The 27,638-nt window shown below is 38.3% G+C and overlaps 1 protein-coding gene across 1 annotated transcript in view; it reads right to left on the bottom strand.

The window, feature by feature from the left end:
* The window catches only part of WIF1 (WNT inhibitory factor 1), a 68,468-nt gene that overhangs the window by 8,541 nt on the left and 32,289 nt on the right, over positions 1 to 27,638 (bottom strand). Inside the window, exons 3-7 of the mRNA XM_080812439.1 lie at positions 17,054 to 17,162; positions 8,667 to 8,807; positions 7,740 to 7,835; positions 6,670 to 6,765; positions 2,511 to 2,606 (exon numbers count right to left, since the gene is read on the bottom strand). Coding sequence (XP_080668565.1) covers positions 2,511 to 2,606; positions 6,670 to 6,765; positions 7,740 to 7,835; positions 8,667 to 8,807; positions 17,054 to 17,162 — 538 coding nt within the window. The remainder of the gene's footprint in view (positions 1 to 2,510; positions 2,607 to 6,669; positions 6,766 to 7,739; positions 7,836 to 8,666; positions 8,808 to 17,053; positions 17,163 to 27,638) is intronic.

Genomic DNA, 27,638 nt, shown 5'->3' with positions numbered 1-27,638 from the left:
AACCGGCAAGAGTATCTTAAATTAAGTCAAACTGAAGTTTGAGAAGATATCAGTCCTAACAGATTCCAGGGAAAATGAAAATATAAGTAACATCAGAATATATATCTCATGAAAAAAATAGACAATAACAAGTACTGGCAAGGATGTGGAGAAACTGGAACCTTCATACATTGCTGGTAGGAATGTAAAATAGTACAGTGGCTTTGGAAAACAGTTTGGCAGTTTCTCATAAAATTGAACCTGGAGTTAACATGTGGCCTAGCAATTCCACTCCTAGGAATATACCCAAGAGAACTGAAAACATATGTCCACACAAAAACTTGTACATGAATGTTCACAGCAGCTTTATTCACAATCACCCCAATGTAGAAACAACCAAATGTCCATAAACCGATGAATGGATAAACAAAAGATGGTTTGTATATCCGCACAATGGACTATTATTCAGCAATTAAAAGGAAGTAATGATACATGCCACAACATGGATAAATCTCAAAAACATCATGCTAAGTGAAAGAATTCAGACACAAAAGGAAAATATTATATGATTCTATTTATATGAAATGTTCAGAATAGGCAAATCTGAAGAGATAGAATGTAGACTAGTAGTTTCTAGTACTTTGGGGAAAGGGGAATGGGGAGTGCCTCCTCATGGGTGCAGGGTGTCCTTTGACATCTTTTGACATGTCTAATGCATGTTCTGGAATGAGACAGAAATGGTACTGTTCTTCATGAATATATACTGAATTGCATATTTTAAAATGATAAATTTTTTGGTATGTGAACTACATCTCAATTTTAAAATAAGAATTCATAATTCATTTTTTTGTCTCTACTATACTAGAGGCACTTTTCAACTCAAGATCCATTCCTGTATTTTCTTGGTACTGTGGTTCTTGTAATAGAAACAGGACATTTCCTAGAGGGATTTGAGAATAACTTGTGATAGGGATAATCAGGAGCCTTCAAAGGCCTACATTTTTGGTGTAGTAAGGGAAAAAAGGAATAGAAATCATTGTCTCTGCCAATGGAAAGGTTGTAAACCCAAGGACATACTTACATGTAGAGAAATGAGCCCAAGAACAAAGATTCATAAATATTATTTAGCTAAGTAAGTGAAGTCTGAGAGTTAGTATGAGAAAATTGAGGGGAGTTAGTTCTGAGATATCTTTATCAGGTCAGGGTAACTAATAAGAACAGAAACCATATCCTGATAATTAATTACATGTTCTATGGAAACTTCAGAGGTATTTCACTTGAACTCTATCAAAAATGGTTACTTCATCTACTACTCATTAAAGTAGAAATAAATTAGAGGTTGAAAGATAAAATAGTTGTCAATATTACTTAATTTTGAGCCCACTGCAACCCACTTCAGAAACTGTGGTGGTACTAAACACAGCAGTATTTTACAGATACAATATGGCTGGAAATGAAAATGCTATATTCCAGAAATTCCAAAAAGTCAGCGACAGGGCACCCTTAGCAGACATGCTCATGTTCTTTTTCTCCTTCCTGAATGGAGCACTGGTGTTACCTGTTTTCTGGAACATACAGCAATCTAGGATGCGGTTGATTCATTGCTGAGTTTAATAGAAAGATTCAGCGATCTGCTGAGGGTTACACGGCTGGTAGAGGGCAGAGCCAGGATAAGCAGTTTGATATCCTGATTCTGAAAACAAAGACTATCTACCACATTCCACCCTTAAGTTTTTCTTTCTTTGTATGGAAGCATGACCAAAATATCATGAAGGCACAATGAAGACCTAACTGCATTGATCTGAAGTTAACAGCTCAACTATTTTTTTACCTAAATAAACATTCATGTGACACTTCATCAATCAAGATATAGAGCATTTTTGGTACCCCATAAAGTTCCTCTGTGGCCCCAACAACCAACCTGGTTTCTACTATCCATTAATTTTGCCTGTTCTTCAACTTCATAAAAATGGAATCGTGCAGTATGCACTTTTCCCTTTACTTAACATCTGTGCGGTTCATTTTTGTACTGTGTGCTGTTAGTTTGTTCTTTCTTTTTTTTAAAATTGTTGTGCACCCTTTCTCCCTTTTCCTTGAATCTATCCTTTCCTCTTAGATGGGTTACTGGCTCTAAGATAGGGAAGAAATTCTATGCCTGCAGGTAGGTAAACAAATCCACCTGTCCCAAAACTCTGGTCTACATTTCTAGGCTGAAGCGAGGGGCTCTGCACAATGAGAAGGGGACAAACTCACTAATAAGAAACAACACAACATGCCGAACAATACAAACCCATATATGACTGAGTCAGAGTGCGGGCTCGGAGTCATCTGGTGCCCACTGCCCCACCTTTAGGAAAAAATGAAGATGGCTATATCTAGTGAAAAGAAACCACTGATCTGAGACTTCGGATAAGCTATTCATTGTCTCTGGGCTTCAATTTCCTCACTGAAAAAATGATGGGGTTAGGTGGAGTACTGAGGCTCCCCTCCACCCTCCAGAAACAAAGAGAATGCAGAAAGTCAATACTCACTTATTTCACACTGTTCTCCCTCTAGTCCTGGAGGGCAAATACACTTTCCAGGGTAGAAACAGGTCCCTCCGTTAAAGCAGGTGGTTGAGCAGTTTGCTATTAGAATGGATAACATGGGTAATTGCATTAGAGAGTAGGTTAAACCTTAAAAAAAAAAAATCCAACTTCACTAAAAGTGAGGTGATATTTCTGAGACATCTGCCTCCTGCCCATTTACTTAGTCAAGTAAGCCACTTTGCAAATGCAAAAATTGTAAACAATTGCTTGACCATTGACAGATTCCAACAACATAATAGAATAGCACATACGTTATATACTATTCTCCCCCTGGGGGCTTCTATTTTAGAGGAAAAAAAAGGCAAGATGTATAAAGAAAAGTTATGTTTTTATTTTCTTGTAAATATGCCCTTAAAAAAGGAACACTATAAACACCCTAAAATATTTTTTGACGTTAAAAGAAGAGTAAAAAGGAGAAGACTTATTTTAGAATAGATAAAAGGGAGAAGGGCCATAAATACTAGGAGCTGGCAAAGGAGAAAGCAACTTTTTTTCCCCCCAGAACGAGAACAGAGATTCATCTTATGTAATAGGGATTTTAAAAAATAGACTTTTATGACATTTGGAGGAAGGAGTCCAGGTGTTCGGGAAAGGACAGACTGTCAATCCTCCTCAGATCCCACAGGAAGGGGAGTGTGCAGCAGCTACTTGGACAGATTATTGTGGGGGTCCAATTAACTAGATTTTCCAGGTAATAATCATACTGTTTGTGATTCATCCTAAATCCTGTCTTTGTGTCGACTTCTGGAATTTCACTGCTCACACCTAAAATAAAGGGAGGACAAAAATGGGGACGAGGGTAGAGCAAGTACCTAAAAATAGATGAGTTGGCTCCTTCTAGAAAGGAGATGAAAGTGAGAGCTTGGATTCTCAGCAATTCCAGTTATAGGGCCTATTTGTTCTTGTCCTATATAAAACGGGCCAAAGTTGGCTGCAGATGAACAAATGCTGAAGTAAGCTTCCAGTAGGAAAATCAGAGAGGAGACCCAAAATTTATGTGTATGCTTTCTTTGTGCAAAAGCAGTCCAACCTGCATGTTCTGCAAGTATCGTGCTTCTTAAATGATAGAGCTTTTTGTTTAAACCACAAGGATCTGCCCTCTTAAGGCAATGTTGTACTTGCTTTGGCAAGCCCACCCTCCCAATGCAGAAGGGAACAGCAGCATTTGGGTATAGAATTTAGGATTTGGGAGAACCAGCTCTTTGGGCTTCCTCCTTGCCAAGTGCTCCTAGTATTGTTACAGCTGGACAGTTGTTTTTGCAAGTGTGATTCTGTCTCCCCACCCATCCTTGTGTCTCCTGGGGAATGAAGAAGAGACGAGAAAACATCAGGATCAGGGTCTGCTTGGCCAGAGCCCTCTGGGCACTACCCCTTCTAATGAATAGAATGGGATGAGCCTGCGAGCTGAACTGGAAGTCTCAGAATGATGACAAAGCTAGTTAAAGAATGTGGCCACGCTCTTAGTATTTGTACAATTCTTTACAAGCTTCTCTACATTTCTGTTGTGCAATGATTCTGGACTAGGAAAATGCACAGAGGCACCAGGTAACTTTCACCAGGGCTGAGGGCATGCTGGGCCAGGGCTTAACTTTTCATTTCCTAAAGCTGGCAACAGAAGTCCCAAGAGCCACCAAAAGTTAATCTTTAATGTTGCTTCAAATATGTTATGCTCAGCTCTAGTTCTGTGCCAGTAATTAAACCATTTTTCAGAAGCTCTATACTCCCTCCTAGATGATAAATGCATCCTTTTGTTGAGGTAGTAAAAGCCATTATTTTTTAATATTCCCAGATCTCCAATGAGACCAAGTAGAATTTCAACAGACTTTCCAAAAGAATAATAATAAAAAGTTACTGGAGTCTAAGAAGTAGGGAAAAGCTTTCATTTGAAATGTAAAATATTATGAAGTGTAAGACATACTGGAATCCACATATTTTCCTTCAACAGTGACCACACAGTGTTTGCGACTCCATAGCATTAGAAAAACATTGCAGTTGGCACTCCATTGTACAGACGACACCAATGACAGTCACATCTCAGTAAGCAGCCCTCACAGTCTCTTTAAACCTCTTCATACCTGAGTTCTTCATCCAAACCTCTGAGGGATTTACTGTTTCCTAACAAGTTTTGCGATAATCTGAGCTTAATTCTACGTTAAGAATTGCCCAATTTTGGAAGAGCGGAGATGTTGAGTGCTAAATTTTGACAAATTTTGACAAATAAAAAGAAACTTTTTAACTTACTGGCTGTTCTTACCTTGTCCTTAGTGCTTAACCTTTATGAATCCAAACTTTAAGTTAAATCCAATACTCTAGTTTTACGTCACTTAAAAATAAAAGGTAGATGGGGTACCTGGGTGGCTCAGGGGGTTAAGCCTCTGCCTTTGACTCAGGTCATGATCTCAGGGTCCTGGGATCGAGTTCCACATCGGGCTCTCTGCACAGCAGGGAGCCTGATTCCCCTCTCTCTCTCTGCCTGCCTCTCTGCCTACTTGTGATCTCTCTCTGTGTGTCAAATAAATAAATAAAATCTTTAAAAAAAAAAAAAAAGGTAGAGATGGTCACAAAGATTATCTCCCCAGCTTGGGGCTGGGGAGCCAGGGGCAGTGGCTTAATTCCCAATTTAGAGATCAGAGGGGCACCTTGGTGGCTCAGGTCATGACTCCAGGGTCCCAGGATGGAGCCCTGCATTGAGCTCCCTGCTCAGCAGGGAGTCCGCTTCTCCCTCTCCCTCCACTCGTGCTCTGTCTCTCTCTCTCAAATAAATAAAAATCTTAAAAAAAAAAAAAAGTTTAGAGACGAGAAAAGTGTGACCCAGGGGGAGATAAAGTCATTAGCCCAGATGCAAAGTCACTTGAGGAGGAATGGGGACCCCAACAGGTAGCCTGAATGACAACACAGTACCCCAGAGGGTGTGAGTTAGGGTCAAGCTACCAGAGTTCTGTAAACTTCATTTCACTTCTCTGAGAATGAAGCAGATACAACTTTACATATCTCAAAAGGCTGTTGAGTGTAAAATCAGATAAAGTTGTGAAGTACTTTATGTATCATGGAAGAGGAGACCCCTGTGAGTAATTCTTCTGACTCAAGCTGAGGGATTCTTCTGGGAGTTCTTCTTTTTAAAAAAGTGGTTCATTTCAATCTTAATTGGTGTTGACTGCATGATCACTGAAGAGACACTTCTCAAAACTAACATATCTTTTCATTTCATAGCATGTATTTATTTTAAAAAACAAGGCTCTACTCACGCAATGAGAGTTTCTGACACAAGGATAATGTCAATAAATATATATACTTTGCATGATATTATTTAAGTTTTTTCCCCATAAAAGATGTGAATCAGGCAAAACAAATTGGTATCTTGTAAAGCCTATGGACCGTTCAATATTTTAGAGCCAAGTTTGAACCCACTTTCTGAGAGTAAGCCTGGTGACAGTGCTGCATCACAGGAAGGCGGAAAACCTCTCCCTGCTGTTCTCTACGAGCAGATCATTGAATTGGCAGTCAGTCGGGAAAGGTGGAGCAGGTTGTTTCATTTCAGTCTTAGAAGCTCACCCATAAAACAGACTGAAGACATACCCAAACCCCACATGGTGCACAAAAATCCATGCTCCCCTCCTGTCAAGTTGTCAGTGGGAGACAGCTGCCCAGTCTGCACCTGGGACAGTCACCTAGGTAGGACCATGAGGCACATTCCTCTCCATGGAACAGAATAGGTGTGGCAGTTTTGGAAATCACATCTTGGGATTTTTTTTTTTTTTTTTTTTTAAATCAGTGTCTACTCCAATCTCCTTCTCTGCTCACTGAATGGTTCCTGAAAGTTCCAGATCTCTAGGTGGAAGGTGCCAGGGTCCTTGAATCACAGCATGGAGGGCAGCCCCACCCACTGTAGGGATTCCTGCACTGGAGCATTCTATGAGTACAAGCAAACTTCTAGTGTGTTGAACTACACCAAAATTTGGGGTTAAAGTTATTATAGCAGCCAACAAAGTTTTACACCCTATTAATAGAGCTATTATGGAGAGTGATGGTATATCAAATATACTTCTTTTAACTAAATATTTATAAAGGAAAAAGAACCTTGTTCTTAGAAAGAAACCGTTACCTTTATCACAATTGACTCCATAGAACCCAGGTGGGCAGATGCAGAACCCAGGAGTGACACAAAGCCCGCCATTCATACACCGTGGTGTGCAAAGGGCTGAGAGAGAGAGAGAGAGAGAGAGAGAGAGAGCGCTCTGATTAAGGCCAAGTAGGGTTTTGGGGAAGGACCATTTCAGAAACATCAATAATACAATAGCTCTACATTTTTTGATCTTTGTGGTTGACTCTAAGGTCTTTAGAGATACAGGTGTGCTTTTATGCTTTTATTATTTATGAATTGTAAATGAGGTGTTTTTAAACTAATTTCATAGATGAGAATTTTGGAATTGTTCCATTTCAGTGGCTGATGAAAGTTTGCCTAGAATCATTACTTTGATTAAGACGTGGGTTTCTTAAGATTTTAAATATTTTTCCGTGCCCTATTTCCTACATCTTCTAATTCCAAAATATAGGCAAATGAGAAAAATTCTTAAGTCTTAGTTTTGCTTACTCTCATCAAATAAGCTGTTGGTATTTAAGCATCCTGTGGTTAGTCCACATTTTCCTCTTAACTCTTTCATATAATAGTAATTTCACTGAGATAGATATACTTACAATACAAATAATTTTTACCTTTTTTTTTTGGCCTTATAGTAACTATATAACTCAGGTGTAGACTTAGTTGTGAATCAAGTTACTTTGAATTGGAGTAGCTACTGTCAAATCAATCATAATAATTAGCTTTTTAAATCCAATTTAAGTGGAGGAGAAAAACTTCAAAACTTACATAAGATTATGCCAAGGCATAGTGTGTATAAAAGTGAATTAGGGATGGGGGTGGGTCGTGGCCGTGAAGAATGCAGACATTGTGCTAACATTCTCTGCCCCGTCACCATATATTGGATTTAACAGAAAACCACTCTTAGAAGTACTCTTCAACTGCTCTTCTGCGGCTCTTTAAGATTTTACCAATTTTATGGTAGGACCAGAAAAATAATTTCAAAGACTGTGTTAAAGCTTATGTGGGGCTCTTGTGTGACATCAGTTTCATTAGGAAGCAAGGGAGGGTAGCTGGCTCTCTCTGTTCTTTACCTTTCTCACAGTGAGGGCCATAGAATCCATCAGGACACTGGCAGATGCGTCTTTCATTGCAAAAGCCTCCGTTTCGGCACCCTCCTGGGCATTCAGCTTCACCAAAGAGAAACATGGTTATATGGACACCTCTGAAATTGTGTTGGGTGAATTACAGCAAACATGAAGAGGTTAGCGGTGACCTTTACCCGCAGTGCCCCGATTATCCTAATTTACTGAATACTGGTAAGTTCTACCTATATTCTCTCTATATCTCTTGTGCTTGACTAAATCCTCAACAAAGTCAGATTTTGCATCTCTCAGTTCTACTTCCAGCAGTAGGGGGCTCACAGAAGAAGGCAAAGTAAGCTTTATTCTGCCTTCACCCCCACCTATCAAATCTACTGGACTTTCTTAAATTCACACTGAATAAATGATGACCCACAACATTCATTTTCAGAAGGTGGAATGTCCTTTTGGTTCATCTTTAGAGCACTGAAGAGCTTAAATTCTGTGCTGGAAAACCTTGCATCAAGATGGGAAAAAAAATCTAGGCCTTCATGCCTAAATGGGCATCAGGGTGAGATGCCTTTGCCTGGCAGACATTGTTGGTGTGACGGTGGTACCTTGTTCTCTGGGGAGGTCGTGGTGGAGGTATGAGTGGTATTGCCTTAACAGGTGGCAGTTGCTGGTAATGCCTGGCAACCTTGCTATGAAGTTGGGGACTCCCAAAGATTGTGTTGGAGGAGGGGAAGGAGAGGGGTCAAAGAGATGGCTTTTGAAGGGTATTGGTAGTTAAAATTGTGAGTGGTGTCATAGCAGAGAAAAGCTCTTAATACCATACTGGACTCTGCAGTAACCAGCAATTGTCTGTCTATTATCTATCTTTTTACCCACATCACACCTGAAAGCCTTATGAGCCTTCTCTTGATGGGGATTACTGATTACCTTGTTGACATGTTTTAAAGAAGATAGCATTTTGAGGCGTCTGCAGGATGGTGTTGCCTTCAGAATTCATTACAATCACATTCACTTCAAATGCTGCCACTCCATCTTGTTTTCCAAGACATGGGAAACCAACTTGAACAACTAAGGAAAAAGCAAGTATAGAGAAAGAGTTTATCTAGTTGATTCCGGTTGCATAGAAATCTTGGTAAGAGACAAAGCAAAGCAAAAATGGTCACATTGCATTATTTGATAGTCTTGTATCTCCACCAGAGTAGAGACTGTATTTTGACCATATGGGTGTTTTCCACAGAACTTACATACTATGCTGGGTGGAGAAAGAATGAATGCCTCATTAATTTGTGCTTTGCTAATATGGAATCTGGGATATTTTTTTCCTAGTCTGGGCTTGTACTATCTTGAAAAAAAAAAAAAGATTTTCTCTAAAAGTTAAAGGTGCAAATAGGCAACACACGTTGATTAATTAGGGAAAGAAACCTTGTGGGTACCTTCACCAGCCTCCATATAATCCAAAAACAGTATTCCAGAATCTATTAAATAAAGATCCATAGGCACTAGTTTATTTTTACTTTGTGTGCTTGAAAGTGACACAGTATTTTCTTTGGAAATATTCTACAACTTAGACTAGACTCTAATTGTTGGAATGAGTTTGTGAAGCTAATATTTTCTCAGGCTATTTGTTAATATTACTGAGTGTTCATATCTTGGGGATCTAGAAGGGGGTTTGGTATAATAAAATAAGCTTATATCTAATGGTTTAGGTTCCTAAAAACAAGCCATTTTTGTGTGTGTGTGAGTGTAATGATCACTCGGGGTATGTAGATGTTGACTTAGCAAAGAGTGACAACTAATGATGATGGTGTACTGGGAAAGCAAGAAGGCCCCCAACTCTGGAATGCCCACAAGTCAGTGGGTGGAAAATGTATCAAGTCATTGGCTAAGAGAGAGATTATGTAAATTTCTTCTTCTTCTCTTTTTTAAAGTAGGCTCCATGTTCATGTGGACCTGAGCTCAAGACCTGAGCTGAGATCAAGAGTCAAGATGCCTAGCTGACTGAGTCCTCGATTATGTAAATTTCTAAAATCCACCAGATTATCATAACATATCCACTGGGGAATACTGATCTAACTGATCCAGTAGGCTCTAGTTCTTTCTTATAAATAGGAAGAAATTTTGCTAATAAGTAGATATTTGAAATTTTTCTTCATTTTGTTTGTATATAGCAGGTTATTCTTACTGCCAAGCTTGGGAAAATCCTTTCCTGTTAGAAAAGAAAAATCCTTTCCCTTTAGAGTTTCCATAAACCTTTTTCCTAAGCTCATAAGAAGGAATGATTTGGAAATTGGTTTGCTCTTCCATAAGGTGTTGCACACGAGCTGGTCATATAATCTTTTTAATGTGCTTAACAACCAAAAACCCCTCTCAAAGCTTTGACATTGTCAGTGTTTATTACTGTGCCATTCTCAAAATAATATGGATTTTCAGTTCTCCTGAATCTTGAGATCCAAGCATTGCAACTAATCAATTAAACAGTAAAAAGGAAATACATTTTAACAGAAATAAAGAGTGAGAGAAAACCAAAATTGTGCCTGAAGTTTCAAAGTAAAATTGTCCCTGCTGAAAGCCTTGCTTTAATGAAATCTTAGACACAAAAATGCCACTTTACAAAACACAAAAATCCATTGTAGAGATGTTCATTTCAAAAAGAAGCAAGAGTTGACAAATTTCTCTTCTAGTGCATTTTCACTTGTTTCAGTTATAAAATTTCGTTAGTTTTTCTCATGAATCTTTTGCATGGATGAGGAGGTCAATAACTGCCCTGAGGCATAAAAGGATGAGAGAACCAGAAAGGATTCTTAGAGATAAAACTTTCGGAATTTTCTCACCACATGTTATCAGCCGAATTATTGTTTTCCAGGTGCATCTATTTTTCTGGACCTTACTTAGCCTGGACTTCGCAGCCCACTTAATTCTTTAAAAAAGGCACTTCATGGGGTGCCTGGGTGTCATAGTCGGTTGAACATCCAACTCTTGGTTTCTGCTTAGGTCATGGTCTCAGGATTGTGGGATCGAGCCCCATGTCCGGCTGTGCACTCGGTATAAAGCCTGCTTAAGATTCTCTCCCTCCCACTCTCTCTCTGCCCCACTCCTCTCCCTTCCTCTCTAAAACAAAAACAATTTATCAAAGCATTCACTCATATAGCATAGTTATGCCTAATTCTGTCAAATGCAAAAGAAAAAAGTCTTTTAAATTTTTGAATGAAAAACTTGAGGCAATCTTGGCAGATAACTAAAGATGTAGCATCATTATTTTCTTAGTAAACCATAGGTAAGTTATCTCTAAGAGTTATTGTACTAATCTAAAATTATGTTCAATTTATATTAATATTCATATGAAATATTTTCCTTCTTCATCTTTTAAAGATAATCTAGGTTTAAAACTGTGCTCATTTTCCTTACATATTTATAATCACAACTTAACAAATTCAACTTCAATTAAAAATGAAAACATCACAAATTCCCTCAGCCCAGGTGGAAAAGTTTTACCAACACATACCTATTTCTTTAGAAACAAGAGCTATGTCAGCGTAATTATGGTCTGAATCTCAATACAGAATGATTTGAAAGGAACTAGGAAATAAAGTTTAAAAGTTAGGAAGCACATAGTTTATGAGTTTCAATGAATTAACTTTTAAAATAAAAGTAGAAATTAATAAAAGATACATAAATAACACTAATTACGTTTGCCTATTTTTCAGTTTTAAAACTTGAAATAGAAATTTTATTTTGTGTGTGTGTGTAAATTCTACCTGTCCTCCTTTCTGCTTATAAATTTTATTTAAAAGACTATTCAAGTAATACGAATTATAATTATAGCTTTTAAAATGTTTCCAAAAAATTTGCTTTAAAAAAACAAAACAAAACACCTGAGGTGCCTGGGTGGCTCAGTCACTTGAGTGTCTGACTCTTGATTTCAGTTTGGGTCATGGTCTTGGGGTTGTGAGATCAGGCCCAACACTGGGTTCTTTGCTTAGCAGGGAGTTTGCTTGAGATTGTCTTTCCCTCTCCCTGTGCCCCTCCTCCCTCAAATAAAAACACAACAAAACAACAAAAAAACCCACACACCTGACTTTAGTTAGTAATTGACTTTTGTGCAACTTGTGCTCTAACCAAACTAGATTTCTTTCTGTTCCTCAGCATGGGGTATATGGCCGCACTGTTCTGACCGCACACCCACCCTGCTTCTTGGAATAATCTTTCTCTTCCTTTCTGTCCAGTGTCCTCCTACTCACCTTTCAAGATCAAAATGAAACATTTCTGTCAAAATGATCAAAATGAAACATTTCCCTAACACCCCCTGCCTAAATCATTTCACTTATATATTTCACCAATACCTCTATACATGACTTCTTATAATGATTTAATTGTGATTCTGTATCCTTCGCTAAGGATGAGATTTTCAACGGCAAGGACCATACCTTGGTTTTTTTTTGTTTTTTTTTTTTGTAATTTCAGCACCTAGCCTATCGTCCGTCACAGACTAGGCATTGACAGACACATAGACAAACCTTGTGGGAGACACACCCACATACCCTCATACACTCCGGCACACATCCCCATAAGTAGACAAGTTCTCCATAGACAGGGGGGATACGGAGAATAAGTGTGCATGCCGAAAAACACACACACAAAGAAAAAGATCTCGAAGAAAAAGCACAGTCGCCCTATTTCAGGGAATAACAGAAACGTGATAGTTACGTTGTGTTTTTGCAACAATAAGCATCTGAGGAGAGGGCCGCTTTCACCGAGAGCCAGATGAAATTAGTCCAGATGTCGTGAATTCCAGGGCAGTCTCGGTTGTATAACTGAAGCTGAGGTAAATTAAAACAACTCAGAAAAACGGAAGCAGATTGAATGTAACTCACGTGGCATTCAAGTGCACACGAATGTGCGGCTGACTGTAACAAACTGACTCATATACAGAAGTAAACAGCCAATGTATTCCTCTTCCACACTGAGAGGAGGGCCTCCAGGCCCGCGAGCCACTGCCCTGAGGAGGGACCGGACGAGAGCGAGAGCGCATGCTCGGCACCACGTGACCACAAACCGCTGTGCGGCCCCCAGTATACTCATTGGTGCCTCCAAGCTGTGCTCACCGCCATTCGTTCTCTCAGCCAGTACCGAGCACCCTCCCTGCTGAGGTCTGTGTTCCCTCGGGCATTAGCACCTATTGAAAAATGTCTAGACATGGAATTCCTGAAATCTTTGGTTGAGAAAGAAGCCTGCTGTCTTGGGTTCATGGTATGACAGAAGCCGTGTTCAAAGAGGTAAAGCCTTGGCTTGATGGAAACTGTTTTTTGTTATCCAGTTTTACTGAAGTAGCCTGCAGTTTGCATATCCTGTTTTTGTTTTATTCAGATGCCAGAAGGCAGGCCCTTTGTAACTGTTAAAGATCAAGAATTTTCTTTTTCGTGCAATGTTTAGGCATCGAGGAATGGGGGGGGGGGGATGAAAGAACTACTTAGCAGCGTGAGGGTATAAAATAGACCAGTAGAATAATGAATACTACTTGGATGTTTAGGGCCAAAGACACACTGATTTGGTTACTTTTTAATAAGTCAAGGTACCCTTACTGCTCCTACTGTGGGGACTGAGCTAATAAGGCTAATGAATAACTGCCCTGCAACGAGCTAAAATTCCCATAAACTTCTTGCACCTGCATTTCTGCAAACAAATTCTACATCTGCCTTCAAAACCCTATGTTCTGGGGTAGGGGGGTTTGGGTGGGGGGGGGGGTCTTATATGCAGTGTGTGTTTGTGTGTGTGTGCGCGGGCGCACACACATGCACACGCACATGAGCAAGTCACTTCAGCCCAGAAGGCTTACTCTTTTTATTTCTACCTTGTCTGAAACATCAATCATTTCCCCCTAAATTTTATGATTTATTAAGATTCTAGATGATTAGAAATTGAAGTTTTATCTCAGTACGGTGTGTTAAAATATTGACACATCATATATTCAAAATTGGATTGTTTCAATATCTGAAGAAATAGAATTTCAGTAAGCTTTTTTTTACTAGACACTAAAGTGAGTAAGGCTGGGAAGATTTAGGATATAAGCATTAAATTGGAAACTCAAAGATGCAAGATTTATTGGAAGTTCAGCAGGTGTAACTGTATAATTGATTTAATTACTTAATGGGCTACAATGAACTTGTTTTCCTTAAATAACCAGAAAACAGCAAAGGAAAAACTTAAGAATATAAAATGGAAATTGAGAGATCTATTATGTATTTGTTTTACTCCTGACTCCTTCTAAAAAGAAAGAGCAAAAAATATGATCGAGAAAATTATCTTTGACTACAAAAAAACACTGTGTGACATGGCATGAGACTGAGTAATGGCCGCACTCCAAGAACGTTCTTGTCTCCGTGATGTATCAGTATGCGATTGCAGTAGCAATGCCCTCTGTGTAGAACAGCGATGCCCATGGATCTGGAAGGGGTATCCATAGCCTTGGGACTATAAATCTCAGGTGAGTTTATCTCCAGAATCCAAGGCCTCTTTCCTTCATAGGATCTTTCTAGAACCCCAAACCCATCAGGACTGGAAGCAAATACTCTGGAAGGGCTGCTAGTTGTACCTGCAGCCCAGGGGTGACTCAAGAGAAACCCAAATTCACACTCTTGCTGTCTACACCCACACGGGCACCTATGCCAAGAAACTGAAAAAACTCTGCTTATTTAGTCCCCAGCTCTTCCTGTTCTGGGATGTAAAGATAAAGATCCACAGGCAGTAGTAGATGACCAAAACCTGAAAATGGACTTTACAAGACTATCTGATTTCTTAATTACTGCATCGATTTATAGGAGTGCTTATTGAGATTTTCATTAGACATCAAAGTTATTCTAACATTCCTCTGGAAGAATAAGACTAATTTTTTTTAAGAAAGGATAGGTTATGATATCAGTTATTTAAAAATTTTATAAAACTAAAAATATTACAATATTAGAACAAATAGTAAGCTCTAAAACTCTATGTATGGAAGAACTTAATGTGAAATAAAAGGCATATCTTGAATCAATTCAACCTCTTACACTGGAAAAGCTGAATACTCAGGAAAATAATTCAGATGAGAGCCCTACCTCATACTATTGTCAAAATAAATTTGATAAAATGCTAGAAGAATGTTCTAGTTATCACATAATTATCACATAATTGCTCTCTGAAGAAGAATTATTTCTAAGCATAAAAGTAGTCAGGAATGGAGTGCCTGGGTAGCTCAGTGGGTTAAGCCTCTGCCTTTAGCTCAGGTCATGATCCCAGTGTGAGATGAAGGCGCCCTTCCCCCCCTCCCCCAACCCCTGTCAGGCTCTCTGCTCAGCGGGGAACCTGCTTCCCCCTCTCTCTGCCTACTTGTGATCTCTCTGTCAAATAAACAAATAAAATTTTTTAAAAAAGTAGTCAGGAAAAAATGACAAATGGAAAGATAGTTTTGATCACATAGGACTTAGACTCTGCATATCCTTGCCTTCAAAAAAATAATAAACTGAAAAATATACCAGAAAGTATAAACAGTAATATAAAAAGAATAATATATATAATAATATAAAATATATAATTTATTGTAAGTCAATAAATTATTTTATATTTTCAATATAAAAATAAGCAGGGTCAACTGACATTTTACATTATTTAATAGATGCAGGAAAATGTCTTCTACCTTGGTTGGAATAAAAAAAAATCAAATTAAAAGAACACTAAGAGGGGCGCCTGGGTGGCTCAGTGGGTTAAACCCTCTGCCTTCAGCTCAGGTCATGATCCCAGGGTCCTGGGATCAAGCCCCACATCGGGCTCTCTGCTCAGCAGGGAGCCTGCTTCCCTTCCTCTCTCTCTGCCTGCCTCTCTGCCTACTTGTGATCTCTGTCTGTCAAAAAAAAAAAAAAAAAAGAACACTAAGAAACCTCTTTCCACTTTTTAAGTCAGCAAAAGAGTTCACATGATTAATAACCCACGTTGATGATGTTATGGTGAGCTAGGCCCTCTCCCACACTGCTAGCCAGGGTACAAATGGGCACAACCTTTGTGGAAAGTAATTTGGCATTTTGGCAATTTGTTCTAAAAGCGTTTGGAAATGCTCATAGTTCATGTCCTTTGACACATAATTGTACTTCTAAGAATCTGCTTTAATAAAATAATGAGATGAGCTCTAAGACTTTGATACAAACATTAATCCAGTAAGTATTTTATGAAGTCCTGTTCTGTGTTGGGCCCTGTGCTGGCAGTCGTGATGAATAAGACAAACAGGGCCTCCTACTCACTGACCATCTATTACTTTAAAAACGATGTTTATTGTGATATTCCTAGTATAAAAACCCTGAAAACAATCCAAGTAACACATAATAAGGGAATGAGTAAACTAATTATGGGTATGTTCATAAAATGGATAATAAGGGCATCAAAAACAACTTTTGGAAAAATCTAAAATGACACTGGAAAATGCTTGTGTTAGTGTTAAAAGCAAAAAAAAAAAAAACCAATAACAGAAACAACTATAGTGCAAAACCAAATATATATTCTATTATCACAACTATGGAAAAATTTATATTCCTAGATGAGAAAGAAACACACATGTATTTGACCATGTTAACATAAGTGATCTCTGTACTTCTCTGAAAGTCATGAAACCTGGTCTCAGCTTCATTGCTTATTACTCATATGACTTTGGGAAGTCAGTGAAGCCTCAGAAGGCTTAATTTTCTAATTTGTACAATGGAGTGGTAATTCTGGCCTTGACTCCCTCCCAGAACTCAAATTGGAGAAGGCCTGAGCTGCTGTTTTACATGCTGAACATCTCTAAACAAATACCCCATACTGTGTTTTCTCAGCAGAGAAGGATGATTAGCTCTGATATGTTAACCCATTTCTCCCACTTTTCCATTGTCTCTTCGCTCCTTCAAATTCTTATTTAATACAATACTCATTTGGGGAAAGTTTTTCTCAATGTATCCCATTTCCCCCCAATCACTTGCTTTGCATCTTTGCCACATTTATGTGCACTACATTAATTCATAATAATTATTGGCTGGTCATATCTCATGTAGTGACTTTTTTAAATCTGGAATTGCTTATGAACCAGGACTATGTCGAGTCTTCAGCAAATTAGTAAACAGCCACTTTGTCACTCCCATTCTTACTTTCTGCCCAAAGGAGGTAGGGACATAATAATCGAGCTGCCCTAAAATCATCGGATCTCTTCAGAAAAACATTCCATGATTCCTATGATGGGTGACTTCCAGGTCTTGAAATTATTCCCATCACCATTACAAGTGTAGACTCCACCCCCCGGCAAGTCAAAGACCACCCACCTGATGCCTTGTGGGGCACTGTTCCCAGCAGAGGGACATTGATGGTTGGGTCTGCCATGATGCCTTTATCCAGGGAGCGTAAGGACAGGAATTCATAGAAGTATTCTGCCTACAACAAAAGGCATTGACAATCAGTACCATGGGGACCATGGAGTGTGAGAAGGCATTTCTTTTTCTTTTTCTTTTTTTGAGAAGGCATTTCTTAACTGGTCACTCCTCTGATGGGAGAGTGACATTTTTCACTACAGGAATCTGGAAATCTGGAATACATGACCTCTGAAAATCTGTGTAGGCATAACTCACCCTTCTGGATTTTAGGACTCTAGAATTAGACTCTGGAGAGAAGTGATGCTTTAAAAACATTAATGACATCTATCCAAAATATCCATAAGGTGGCTTTTTAGCTTAAACAATATTATTTAGTTGCTGTCTCTTAAAAGGATTTAGGAAAAAAGCTCTTAAGGAAACAAGTGGTGTCAAAACAATCAGCAGCTAGTCCTTAGAAAATCCATCTCAGCTTCTTAGGTCATTCTTTAATTCTTTTCAAATTTGAGGTGAGTCTTTTGATCAGAATTTGGAAAGCTGTAATACATAAGGGATAATGAAAGCAGTAAGCTATTGGCAAAAGAAGATATGAAAGTCCAAAAATGTAATGATTTTGTTCTGAATATTTATTTTTCAGTATCCTTCCCTTTGGCACGTTTACATTAAGGTCTCAATTTCATTATGGAGAGAAAAGCTTAAAAGTGTAAAAACCACCATTGCAATATAACATGCTGTAAAATTTTACATTGTAAACATTTTTCATTTTCCCACTAAGTCTAGTAGAGAAAATGGTACATGTTACTTGAATAGCCACGAAATACTGAAAATGGTGAAGTATAATCTCCCTGGAGAGCTTTGGTGCTTAAGTGATTCTCAACTGGGTTATTCAAAGGATTTGTGATGGAAACATGTTCTTGCTTGGGAATAAAGAGCAATCAATAAATAGTGCAGATGCCAAAACGAGAGGTGAGCTGAGTGGCTCTGCAGTTATCTGTAGAGATATGCAGAATTTGGATAGGTTAATTAACTAAATTATGAATTACATAAACATGGGCTAAAGTGACATTTTAAAAAAGAATATGACCTTTCCTATAGTCAGTATCAAATTTATTTCCCAGTATGGAGGATATTAAGAGATACCTGGTAGACATTCACACCATTTTTTGGCCTTACATCATAGTGTCAATGTATTAGGTATTAAGGACTCCATATGAGGATGATAATGCAAAGGGGTGATCTCAGCTGCTGTGGGGACACTGGCTCTTTGGGCTGTGGCAGTGTTCCAGATGATCACCATGTAGGGCCTTTAGATGAGCAACAAAATGTCATCAATTAATTTTACTAAATTCATCATTAGAAAGGCCCTGAGGATAAAGAGTTTTAAGATGGTCATTTCCTACCCTGTTTGAGGTAAGGCAGAGAATTACAAGAAGTTTGATGAGAGCAAGGAGTGTCATCAGGAACGGTATTTCAATTTAGAATGGATTCCTTTGAAAAAGAGAATATTATTTCTGACCCTGCAATAAAGTCAACAACTATTAAAAGTGGGCTCGGCTCCTTCTTAGTGTTCCGTGAATCCAGGTGTTTTAAATGACCTCCACCAGCTGCACTTACCTCTGTGCCTCACTAGATCACGTTTATCACTTAACATTTTGTTCTAAAACACATTTTAGTTGGCATTATGAAAGGCTTTAGTGTTGTATACCCTTACAATTAATACCTTTGGGTAATTTGTATTACTAAGTACAGTAATAACTGCAAACAATAACACAACAAACACCTGTGTAATGCATACCCCATCCCAAGACTTATTTTGAACACTTATATTAACAGTACATATAACGATGGAAAAGAGCTGAGTGTATAGAGCACAAGCATGCCGAAAATACATTACAGTGGCTAGATTGCTTCAGATACCATAAGTTGTCATTGCTTGCTTCAAATACCATAAGTTGTCATTTGCTGTTCCATAATTATATCTTCGAACTTTGTCACATTATAAGTGAAATTTATATGGATGATATACCTTAAAAAGGCATTAATAAAAAATACCACTAAATATAAGTGAAAAATTTTTTGTGTGTTGCCACCCATATTAAAACAATGATTGTGTAGGGTTGATGCTGATTTTTCCATGTCTTTTATAGTGAAATAAATGCATTTATTTAAAAACAGACATTAATTATATACCTTGTGTCAGTTCTGTCTGGCTGATGATAATCACTGGCTCTATTTGTATAATTCTCTGATCTGGACATAGATGAAATATTCTTCATGGACCTCTATTTGGTGAGACTCTGCTCACATAACAATTTGATTTAAATCTCTTTGTCTTCTTGAAAGTGTGCTTTTTTTGTGTGGAGATTTTATTTATTTATTTATGTATATTTAAAAAAAAAAAATTTTTTTTGAGATTTTATTTATTTAGAGAGACATTGTGAGTGGCAGGGAGGGGCAGAAGGAGAGAGGAGAACTCGAGAAAACTCTGTCCTGAGCGCAAAGCCTGACAGGGGGCTTGATCTAAGACCCCGCGATTATGACCTGAACCAAAATCAACAGTCGGTCACTCAACCAACTGAGCCATTCATGTGCCCCTCCTTGAAAGTGTGCTTTAAGAAAATAACATGTACTAATAAAGTAGCTTCTGAATGTGTCTCTCAAGAACTTTTGATGATGTTCCAAGAATGTGGAACTGAAAGAATTTCAATCAGGGTCCAGAAACAACGCCATAGAGCCTCTGGGTCTCCTGTTGTTGCTTTTGACTATGGCCACATGAAGTAGGCTGGCAAGGTCAGAGTCCATTATATTTGATATTAGAGTTTGTAATCAGCATTGGCATGACTGCTTAGCATGATACAGCTAGGTTTAATGGATTTGTCCAGACAGCCAATATTCTCATCAATAACAAATTTCACAGTAGAGGTTTTAGGGTGTGCATTTGATTTCTCTGAGAATCAGTAAATATCAGTTTTTCTACTGCAATTCTAAGACTGTATTCTAGGACAGGAACTGGTCAAAACAGTTTCTTGCTTGGATTTTATCAGCAATAGGCAGTTTCCAGAGAAAACATTTTGTTCTTCTTTTTGAAGATGATAATGATGTTGTAATTTCTGAAATTATTTCATTCTCTCCTTTATACTTGGTATATATATTTTAAGGGGGTTTGTCCCTCTACTGTTTTCATTACCTTCTTAAAAATTCCAATTTGAAAACTACTTAGAAACTGACCAACCCTGATGGACATTGGGGAGGGTATGTGCTGTGGTGAGCGCTGTGAATTGTGTAACCGATCAACCAGAGACCTGTACCCCTGAAACAAATAATACATTATATGTTAATAAAAAAAAAAAGAAATTGGCCAACCCTTTATCTCTGATCTTGACACTGACTTCTTTCATTGTTTCATTTTGTCATTATCAACAGATCTACCAAAACCACCCGTGCCATATAAATATTTCTACAAATCAGTTAGATCACCATGTAGTAGAGATGACCTATGTTCTTCATTTAACCTAAGTATTAACTTCAATGGCTTAAATAAGTCCCTCGAAGTCAAAGAAAAATGGCTGATGAAATAAATGATAGATTTATAATGTCATAGTTTAAGTTCTAGACAGGACTTTCTGTTTTTATTTTATTTGTAATATCATAAACAGTTTTAGTCTCAAACCTCTCCACTGGAAATACTTATGTGGGGGCAAATAAAACCTAAATTCTATGCCAAAGAGAACAACAAGCTTGCTTTAAAGTTTGGGAATAAACTTCACAGATCGTAGATTTATTACTTAGATAAAAGGAACTCAGAGCATGAACTGTAATAGGGAGGTGGCGTATTGGAGAGTATGAAACCTCTATTAGGGAAAAGTACATTTAGTTTTATTAAATGACACTAGTGGAAACTCAGGTAGAGGTAAGTAGGGTGCTTATTTGAGAAGCACATGAAAAGATTGCTTTGTATTCAAACAAAGAATGGGTCTATTCAGGAGAATAATTCACTTCTAAATTAAGTTGTTGAAAAACCTTGCTGGCCTGGTTTGCCATGCAGTAAATTTTCTTTTCATGGAGAAGTATAAAAGACACCCAAATATTATCAAGAGAGGAATGAGTGCTGGAGGCCATTTAACTCGCTTCCAAGCAACTTGGCTGAATGTTAAGGTTGTTCTTTCCAGAAAAGATGAAGACCTCATTTAAACAGCAAAATGGGACAACCCAGAAGGCCTTCACTCTGGCACTCTTTCTTGGGTAGACACAGAGAAAGGAAGCAGAGAACTGCATTAACCATGGGGAGGACAGAAAGAATCCAGTATTTCTTTTCTATCTTTGAAGTTCTGGGTTTGTGGTGCATACTTAATCTAATATATTAGCATGATAATTACAAGAGCCTCTGAGTTAAGAATCAAAGGTTCTTCATAAAACCACAGCTCTCAAACCTCTTTTAACTTCATGTATCATGATGCTGACCTAAGTGTTCATGAAGAGAACTGGAACAATAAAGGTATCAGATGTGTTCTGAAGAAAATTTCAGGTGATTCACAGATACAAAGCATACAGATGCCATAAAGCTGGAAAATTTACAAATAATTTTTGTTGAGTGTTTACTAAACTCTGGTCGCTCTTCATCTAATTCTCACAAGAACCTGGTATTATAGCATGCATGTTGTGTTCAGATTAGCCGGGCATTCAGTATGAGCATTATTAGTGGTATCTGAAATAGCTCCTACACTGTATGTGAAGGGCAGAAAGAAATCCACTGAAGCAAGAAAGGAATAGAGTTCAATGCTAAAGTCCCAAACAAAATGAATCAGCACACCCAATGCTTAAAATAATCTGACGCCTGAATGTCTAGACCAAAAATTGCCAGATCTCACATTCTTCCTGGGCATTCATCTTGTCACCTCCCTGCAAAATTTCATCCTTCAAGCTCACAACTCATTATCCTTGGATGCTGGGACACTCTGCTGATTGTTCCCCCATGTTTTGGTTTTCCTGCACTTCCTTGTTAACCCTCCTCCTCTCAGTTCATGATTGTTAAAAATCGCTAAGACTCAGGTCTCAGCTCTTCCCTCCCTATGCTATCATAAAACTCAGGCACTTGCACAGATGAAACTGTTTCCTTTTGGGTCAATGATGCTCACTCAACAAGAACCATTCCCACTGCTTCATGGCCAAGCTCGTGTGCACAGAGCTTCCTTCATTACCTTTCCAAACCAGATGCCGCACTTGATGTCTTTGTATCTGTCAACAGTATTATCATTTTTCCAATAACAAAAGTACTGAACCTCTGAGTCATTGTTGTTTCCTGCCTCTACTTCTTTTCCTGATAGCTGGACAGACACCAAGAATTTTCTCCCCTCTCCTTATAGAATCTTTTGATTCTGTCCCTGCCTTTCATTCCCACTGCTTCCACCCTAAGCCAGCCCTTATTTCCTCATACTGGTATTATTGTTAACATTTTCTGAAATATCTTTCTAGCCTTCCTCTTTAAAATCTCTGCCATGAGGTGAGGCAATATATCTAGTGGAAACATCAGTTTTGCCATATCACAATGCTTTCCTATCACCCCCTTTCTCTAGGAAAAGGCCCTTAGCCTGATAAGTGTCCTCCACAGTCTGGTTCCAAATTTCCTTTATTTCAGACTGCTACCCAACAGGAATCCTCTTCTGGAGCTCACCTGGCCTGCTCTGAACACACCATAACCGTACCTATATTCCAGTGTTTTCACTTACACTGGCTGGCAACAGGACTCAAACCAGTGTGGCCCTTAGACAAATACTGTCCCGTATTATTATTAAACTTTTCCCATGTGTAGATCATGTATTGTCATGTACAAATTGGAAATTCTATGGTTAAAGATGGGGTTATGTTTATCCCCGCCCCTCCCCAACAACTACTCTACTGGAGATTCACTCAGCATTGGGTACAGCCAGGTATTTAATAAATATTTGCTGAATGAATGAATGACCTATTGAGAAGCATCCAGAGGCATAAGCCCAGTGCATTCCAGAACATTCCATTCACATTGTTATGGTGAAATGGCACTAGCCTCTGGTTTTACTGACTGGGCATTAGCTTATCTGTTTTGGCAATTGCTTAATTACTTTTATGGGTCAAAAGATTCTCTTTTACTTTGCTGAGTGGCCAGTCACCATAGCATGTATAGAGAATAGAGAATATTTTTGAAAAAAAGAGCAAGGAAACAAACATTGACATTTGATATCCAGCCAATCTTTGTGTAGTTTGTTACTGTTTTATGCTTATTTAGGGACAAAACCTTGGCAATGAGGCTCCCAGAATAAATATAAGCAGATAATGTAGATAAGGTCCAGTTCTGAAACATGACATTGTCTAATGCTCTTCTGGTTCATAGTTCCAGAAAAAGACTTGATCCCTTCTCTAAGTTACATATATATAATTTAAGTTATATATAATTTCTATAATTTTGAGTTTATAAATTTTGTAAAACCATATGTAAATTTATATAAAACTTGTCTTCTGCAAATTACAATATGAAATTACAGTGTCACTGGGAAAGGTGAAATATCAACAAAGACTTCTTTCTTGACTTCTTTTGAAACTGGCTCTAAGGAGAACTTGTTTCAGAAACAAAAAGAAAAAAGCTCCTTTTCATGAAGAGTAGTTATTTAATTGTGAAACTGGTCTTGGCTTAATGGATAATGAAATGAACACTACTTAAAGAGAGAACACTACTTAAAGAGAGAATCTCAATCGGCCTCATCCTTCTGTTCCAGTAATTGGTTTTATCCACACTGCCATTGACCACAGTTAGCGGGCTGGGTTGAGGGAGTAAAGCTATTGGAATATAGTGGTAATATTAAAACTTCAAGTCCAAGTAAACACATCCGGGACCATGAAAGTTTTGTAAACTAAAACTGGCACGAGATCACACAGTTTGGCTTCACATGAATCTGAAATATCTAAGACATTTTCCATCTTTTTCCTCCTACGGTTTGGAATCACCCTTGCTCATGCAAACCAGAAACAGGCCTGGCTATCTGACAAATCACTGGCTAGTCATTCTCTTTTAAGATTCCTAAAGATAGAAAAGCAATGTAATAGAGCACTATATTGCTGTTTTGTGTTAGATAAAACCAAAAGCCAGGGTTTTTTATTTTTTTTGAGGGCGAATAACAAGGAAGTAGAAAGACCAAGCATTGGGGAATAGAAAAGAGGTTTTTCTTTTTTATTTCTTTTAAAGATGGGGGAAAAGGGTATCAGAATGGAGACAAAGTAGGCTTTAAAAATAGAGCCCCCCTTCAGCATACTGCTTTCACCGGACTGTCAAAATTTTCCATGGGAAGGGCAAGATAGGCAGGAGAGAGGCTTTTGAAAGCTTCAGTCCTCTTTATTCCTTGAGGCTTCTGGGGTAAGGGCCTCCTCTGTGCAGTAAGCCTGCCCTAATTCAAGCATTTGCAAAGTTATGGGTCAATGGCAACCCCAAAATTGGGCACGAAGAAAGACAGCACTGGGCAATACGGAGGAGTTGTAAGGAAACATTTTGAGGAAAGAAAACTTTGTTCCAATGGGCATAGCTAGCACTCCGTGCACCAGGAAAGGTCCAAACTGGAGGTGTGGGAAAAGAAACCTCGGGAGCACAGCCACACCTTTCTCTTAGAGAGTAGGACGGTATTAATTGGAGAACACAGAAGGGCTAAGAAGGCAGTGGTATGAATGCAGGTGTTCTAGAGGCGATGAGAGGAGATTTCAGCTCTCGAAAAAGGAAAAGGAATACTTTTTCTGTTTTTTTTTCTTATCTCAAGATTTATATTTGAATATTTCTTTTCTCTTTCTTTTTCTTTTTAAATTATGTTATTCACCATACAGTACTACATCATTTGTTTTTGATGTAGTGTTCCGAGATTCATTGTTTGCATATGACACCCGGTGCTCCATGCAATATGTGCCCTTCTCAATACCCATCACCAGGCTAACTTTTCTTAAAGCTTCAGCAGCAGTCATTGGGTATTCCTGTACATGGGGCGAGGGAGAAGAGAATGGGCTAAGAGCTCTGTCTTGGATAATCATTTCACAACTGAGCAATTACCCTTACACCTCCTGTAGTGCATTTATTCCCCATCAGTATCTCATTCCCTTCATCTCCTTTTCATGCAGTTACATGGTGGTATATTTCAGCACATCATATTTTTTTAGGACAGAATGACCTTTATAAAATGTCCAAATAAATCTGCGTAGTGCATATAAGTAGCTCCAAAGAGGCAAGACTAATGTCCCATTTCTTTCAGAGTTCTTTATAATATATAGTCATCTCCTTTCCGTTGATTTAAAAAAATGTTTGAAAATTTTTAACTAACTTAGAATTATCAGTAGATTCTCAGTGATGGCTTTCAAAATATTTAACATTAGGTCATGTTTTTCTTAGGCTTAGCTTCAGGTAATTTTCTAAAATTTTTTTTTTTTTTAAAGATTTTATTTATTTATTTGAGAGAGAGAGAGCAAGCACAAGCAGGGGGAAGGACAGAGAGAGAGGGAGAAGCAGACTTCCCATTGAGCAGGGAGCCCGATGTGGGGCTCGATCCCAGGATCCTGAGATCATGACCTGAGCCGAAGACAGAGACTTTAACCCACTGAGCCACCCAGGCGCCCCGTTTTCTAAAATTCTTTAATATATTTTTATTGAATCCAAATGGACAGTACTAACTTACTTCTTGATAAAAAACAGGAAAAAAAACCACTTTCCTTCTTGACTTTGTGTTTTGAAAAAATACATTAAACTATTTGGTAAATATGAAATATGTCTTAATTTGACTTCTTTGTTCATATAATCACAATTTCATATATCAAAATACTATTTTACAAGATATCATCCAATGACCAGTTCTTTTCCTATCTAAGAGTCAAACAGAAAAGTCTGTAATTTCATAGTTACAGATTTTCGAAGTCTAAAAATTTAGGGAACTAGTGTTACTAGCAGAAGATTCAAGTAGCAGTCAACAGTATAAATTTGTTTTTACTTCAGAAAAAGTGATTACCTAGAACATACAGTGTCATCAGCTCTTTTACTCTTCTAAATTCCTCTAGGTATTTGCTATTTTAAAGCTGTTATTCATACATGCATTATTTATCCTTCCTAAGAAAACAAGAAACTGAGGCAGAACTGAAGCAATTTCCCTGGAGAACAGTGAAGATGAAAATCCAAAATCTGAGGACTGGCTAAATCTACTGCCCAAATTGAGTTGCCCTCTAATACCCCTGAGCAATTCTCTTTTTTATTTGATTTTATTTATTTATTTGTTTGTTTGTTTGAGAGGGAGAAGTGTTGGGGGGAGGAACAAAGAGAAAGAGAAAGAATCTCAAGCACAGTCTCACAACCCTGAGATCATGACATGAGCTGAAATCAAGAGTTGGGTGCTTAACTGACTGATCCACCCAGACACCTCCCTGAGCAATTCTTTTAAACATCCCTACTCTCTCCCTTCTCCTACACACAACAATTCCATAGTTTCCCCAAAGTCCTCTGCTCTAGCCCTGATATCCTCACTCAACTGATGATATTACCCTATTCACAAACAAAACAGAGATTGCTAGGTATGAATTTCTTTGAACTTACCCTCCATCCACCTACAAATAGCCCACATTCACATTCAACCTGCTTCCTTCCCATATCCTCTGAGATTGGCTCTGACAGTAATGTCATCTCCCTCATGTATATTAATATGATTAAAAGATTAAAAACCAAACCCTGTCTCTACCCGGCTACCTGTCTTCCTACCTATCATTACAGTGCTTCCAGAAGGTCTATACTCATGGGTTCAGTGTTCTTGCTCATCAGTCTTCTGCTCACTATAGTAAGGCTTTTGCCCTCATCATTTTTAAAAAGATTTTATTTATTTATTTGAGAAAGAGAGAGAGAGAATGCATGATAGAGGGAAGGGCAGAGAGAGAGGGAGAAGAAGACTCCCTGTTGAGTAGGGAGCCCGACGTGGGGCTTGGTCCCATGACCCTGGGATCATGACGTGAACTGAAGGCAGATTTTCGACTGACCGGGCCATGCAGGCACCCCTGTCCTTATCACTATAAAATCTTCATAAAAGGTCACAATAGCCTCCAAATTGTAAAATCCAAAGAGCACTTTCCATCCATCCGTATTCTCCAAAATTTTTTGTTACAATCAAAAAAATTTTTTTGCCCTGTCTATAGCAACAGTCTCTGTGAGTTCCTCTTCTCCTTCTCTCATCAGTCTTTCCCTAATGACCTTCTTATGCTTCTCTTTCTATGATGGCACCTTAAAAAGAGTTCTGAATGTGGGCCCATGCACCCTTACAGAATCCATAACTTTTGTGTCCATATATATGTGACTATTTTTCTGGGGAGAGCAGACCCTAGATTTCATCACGTTCTTAAAAGAGCCCATGACTCAAAAAACAATGGTAAGAGCCACTGCCTTAAATACTGATGTTTCCAGGAAACAACTGCTGCTCTCCTCTTCTTGATTCTGTTGTCTTCTTGAGGCATTTCATCCATTTCTGTGACTTCAATTTGTACCAACATTTCAAAGACCTCC

Source organism: Martes martes (genome assembly GCF_963455335.1).
Source record: "Martes martes genome assembly, chromosome: 8".
Lineage (NCBI taxonomy): Eukaryota > Metazoa > Chordata > Mammalia > Carnivora > Mustelidae > Martes > Martes martes.
This window is presented reverse-complemented; position numbering and strand designations above follow the sequence as displayed.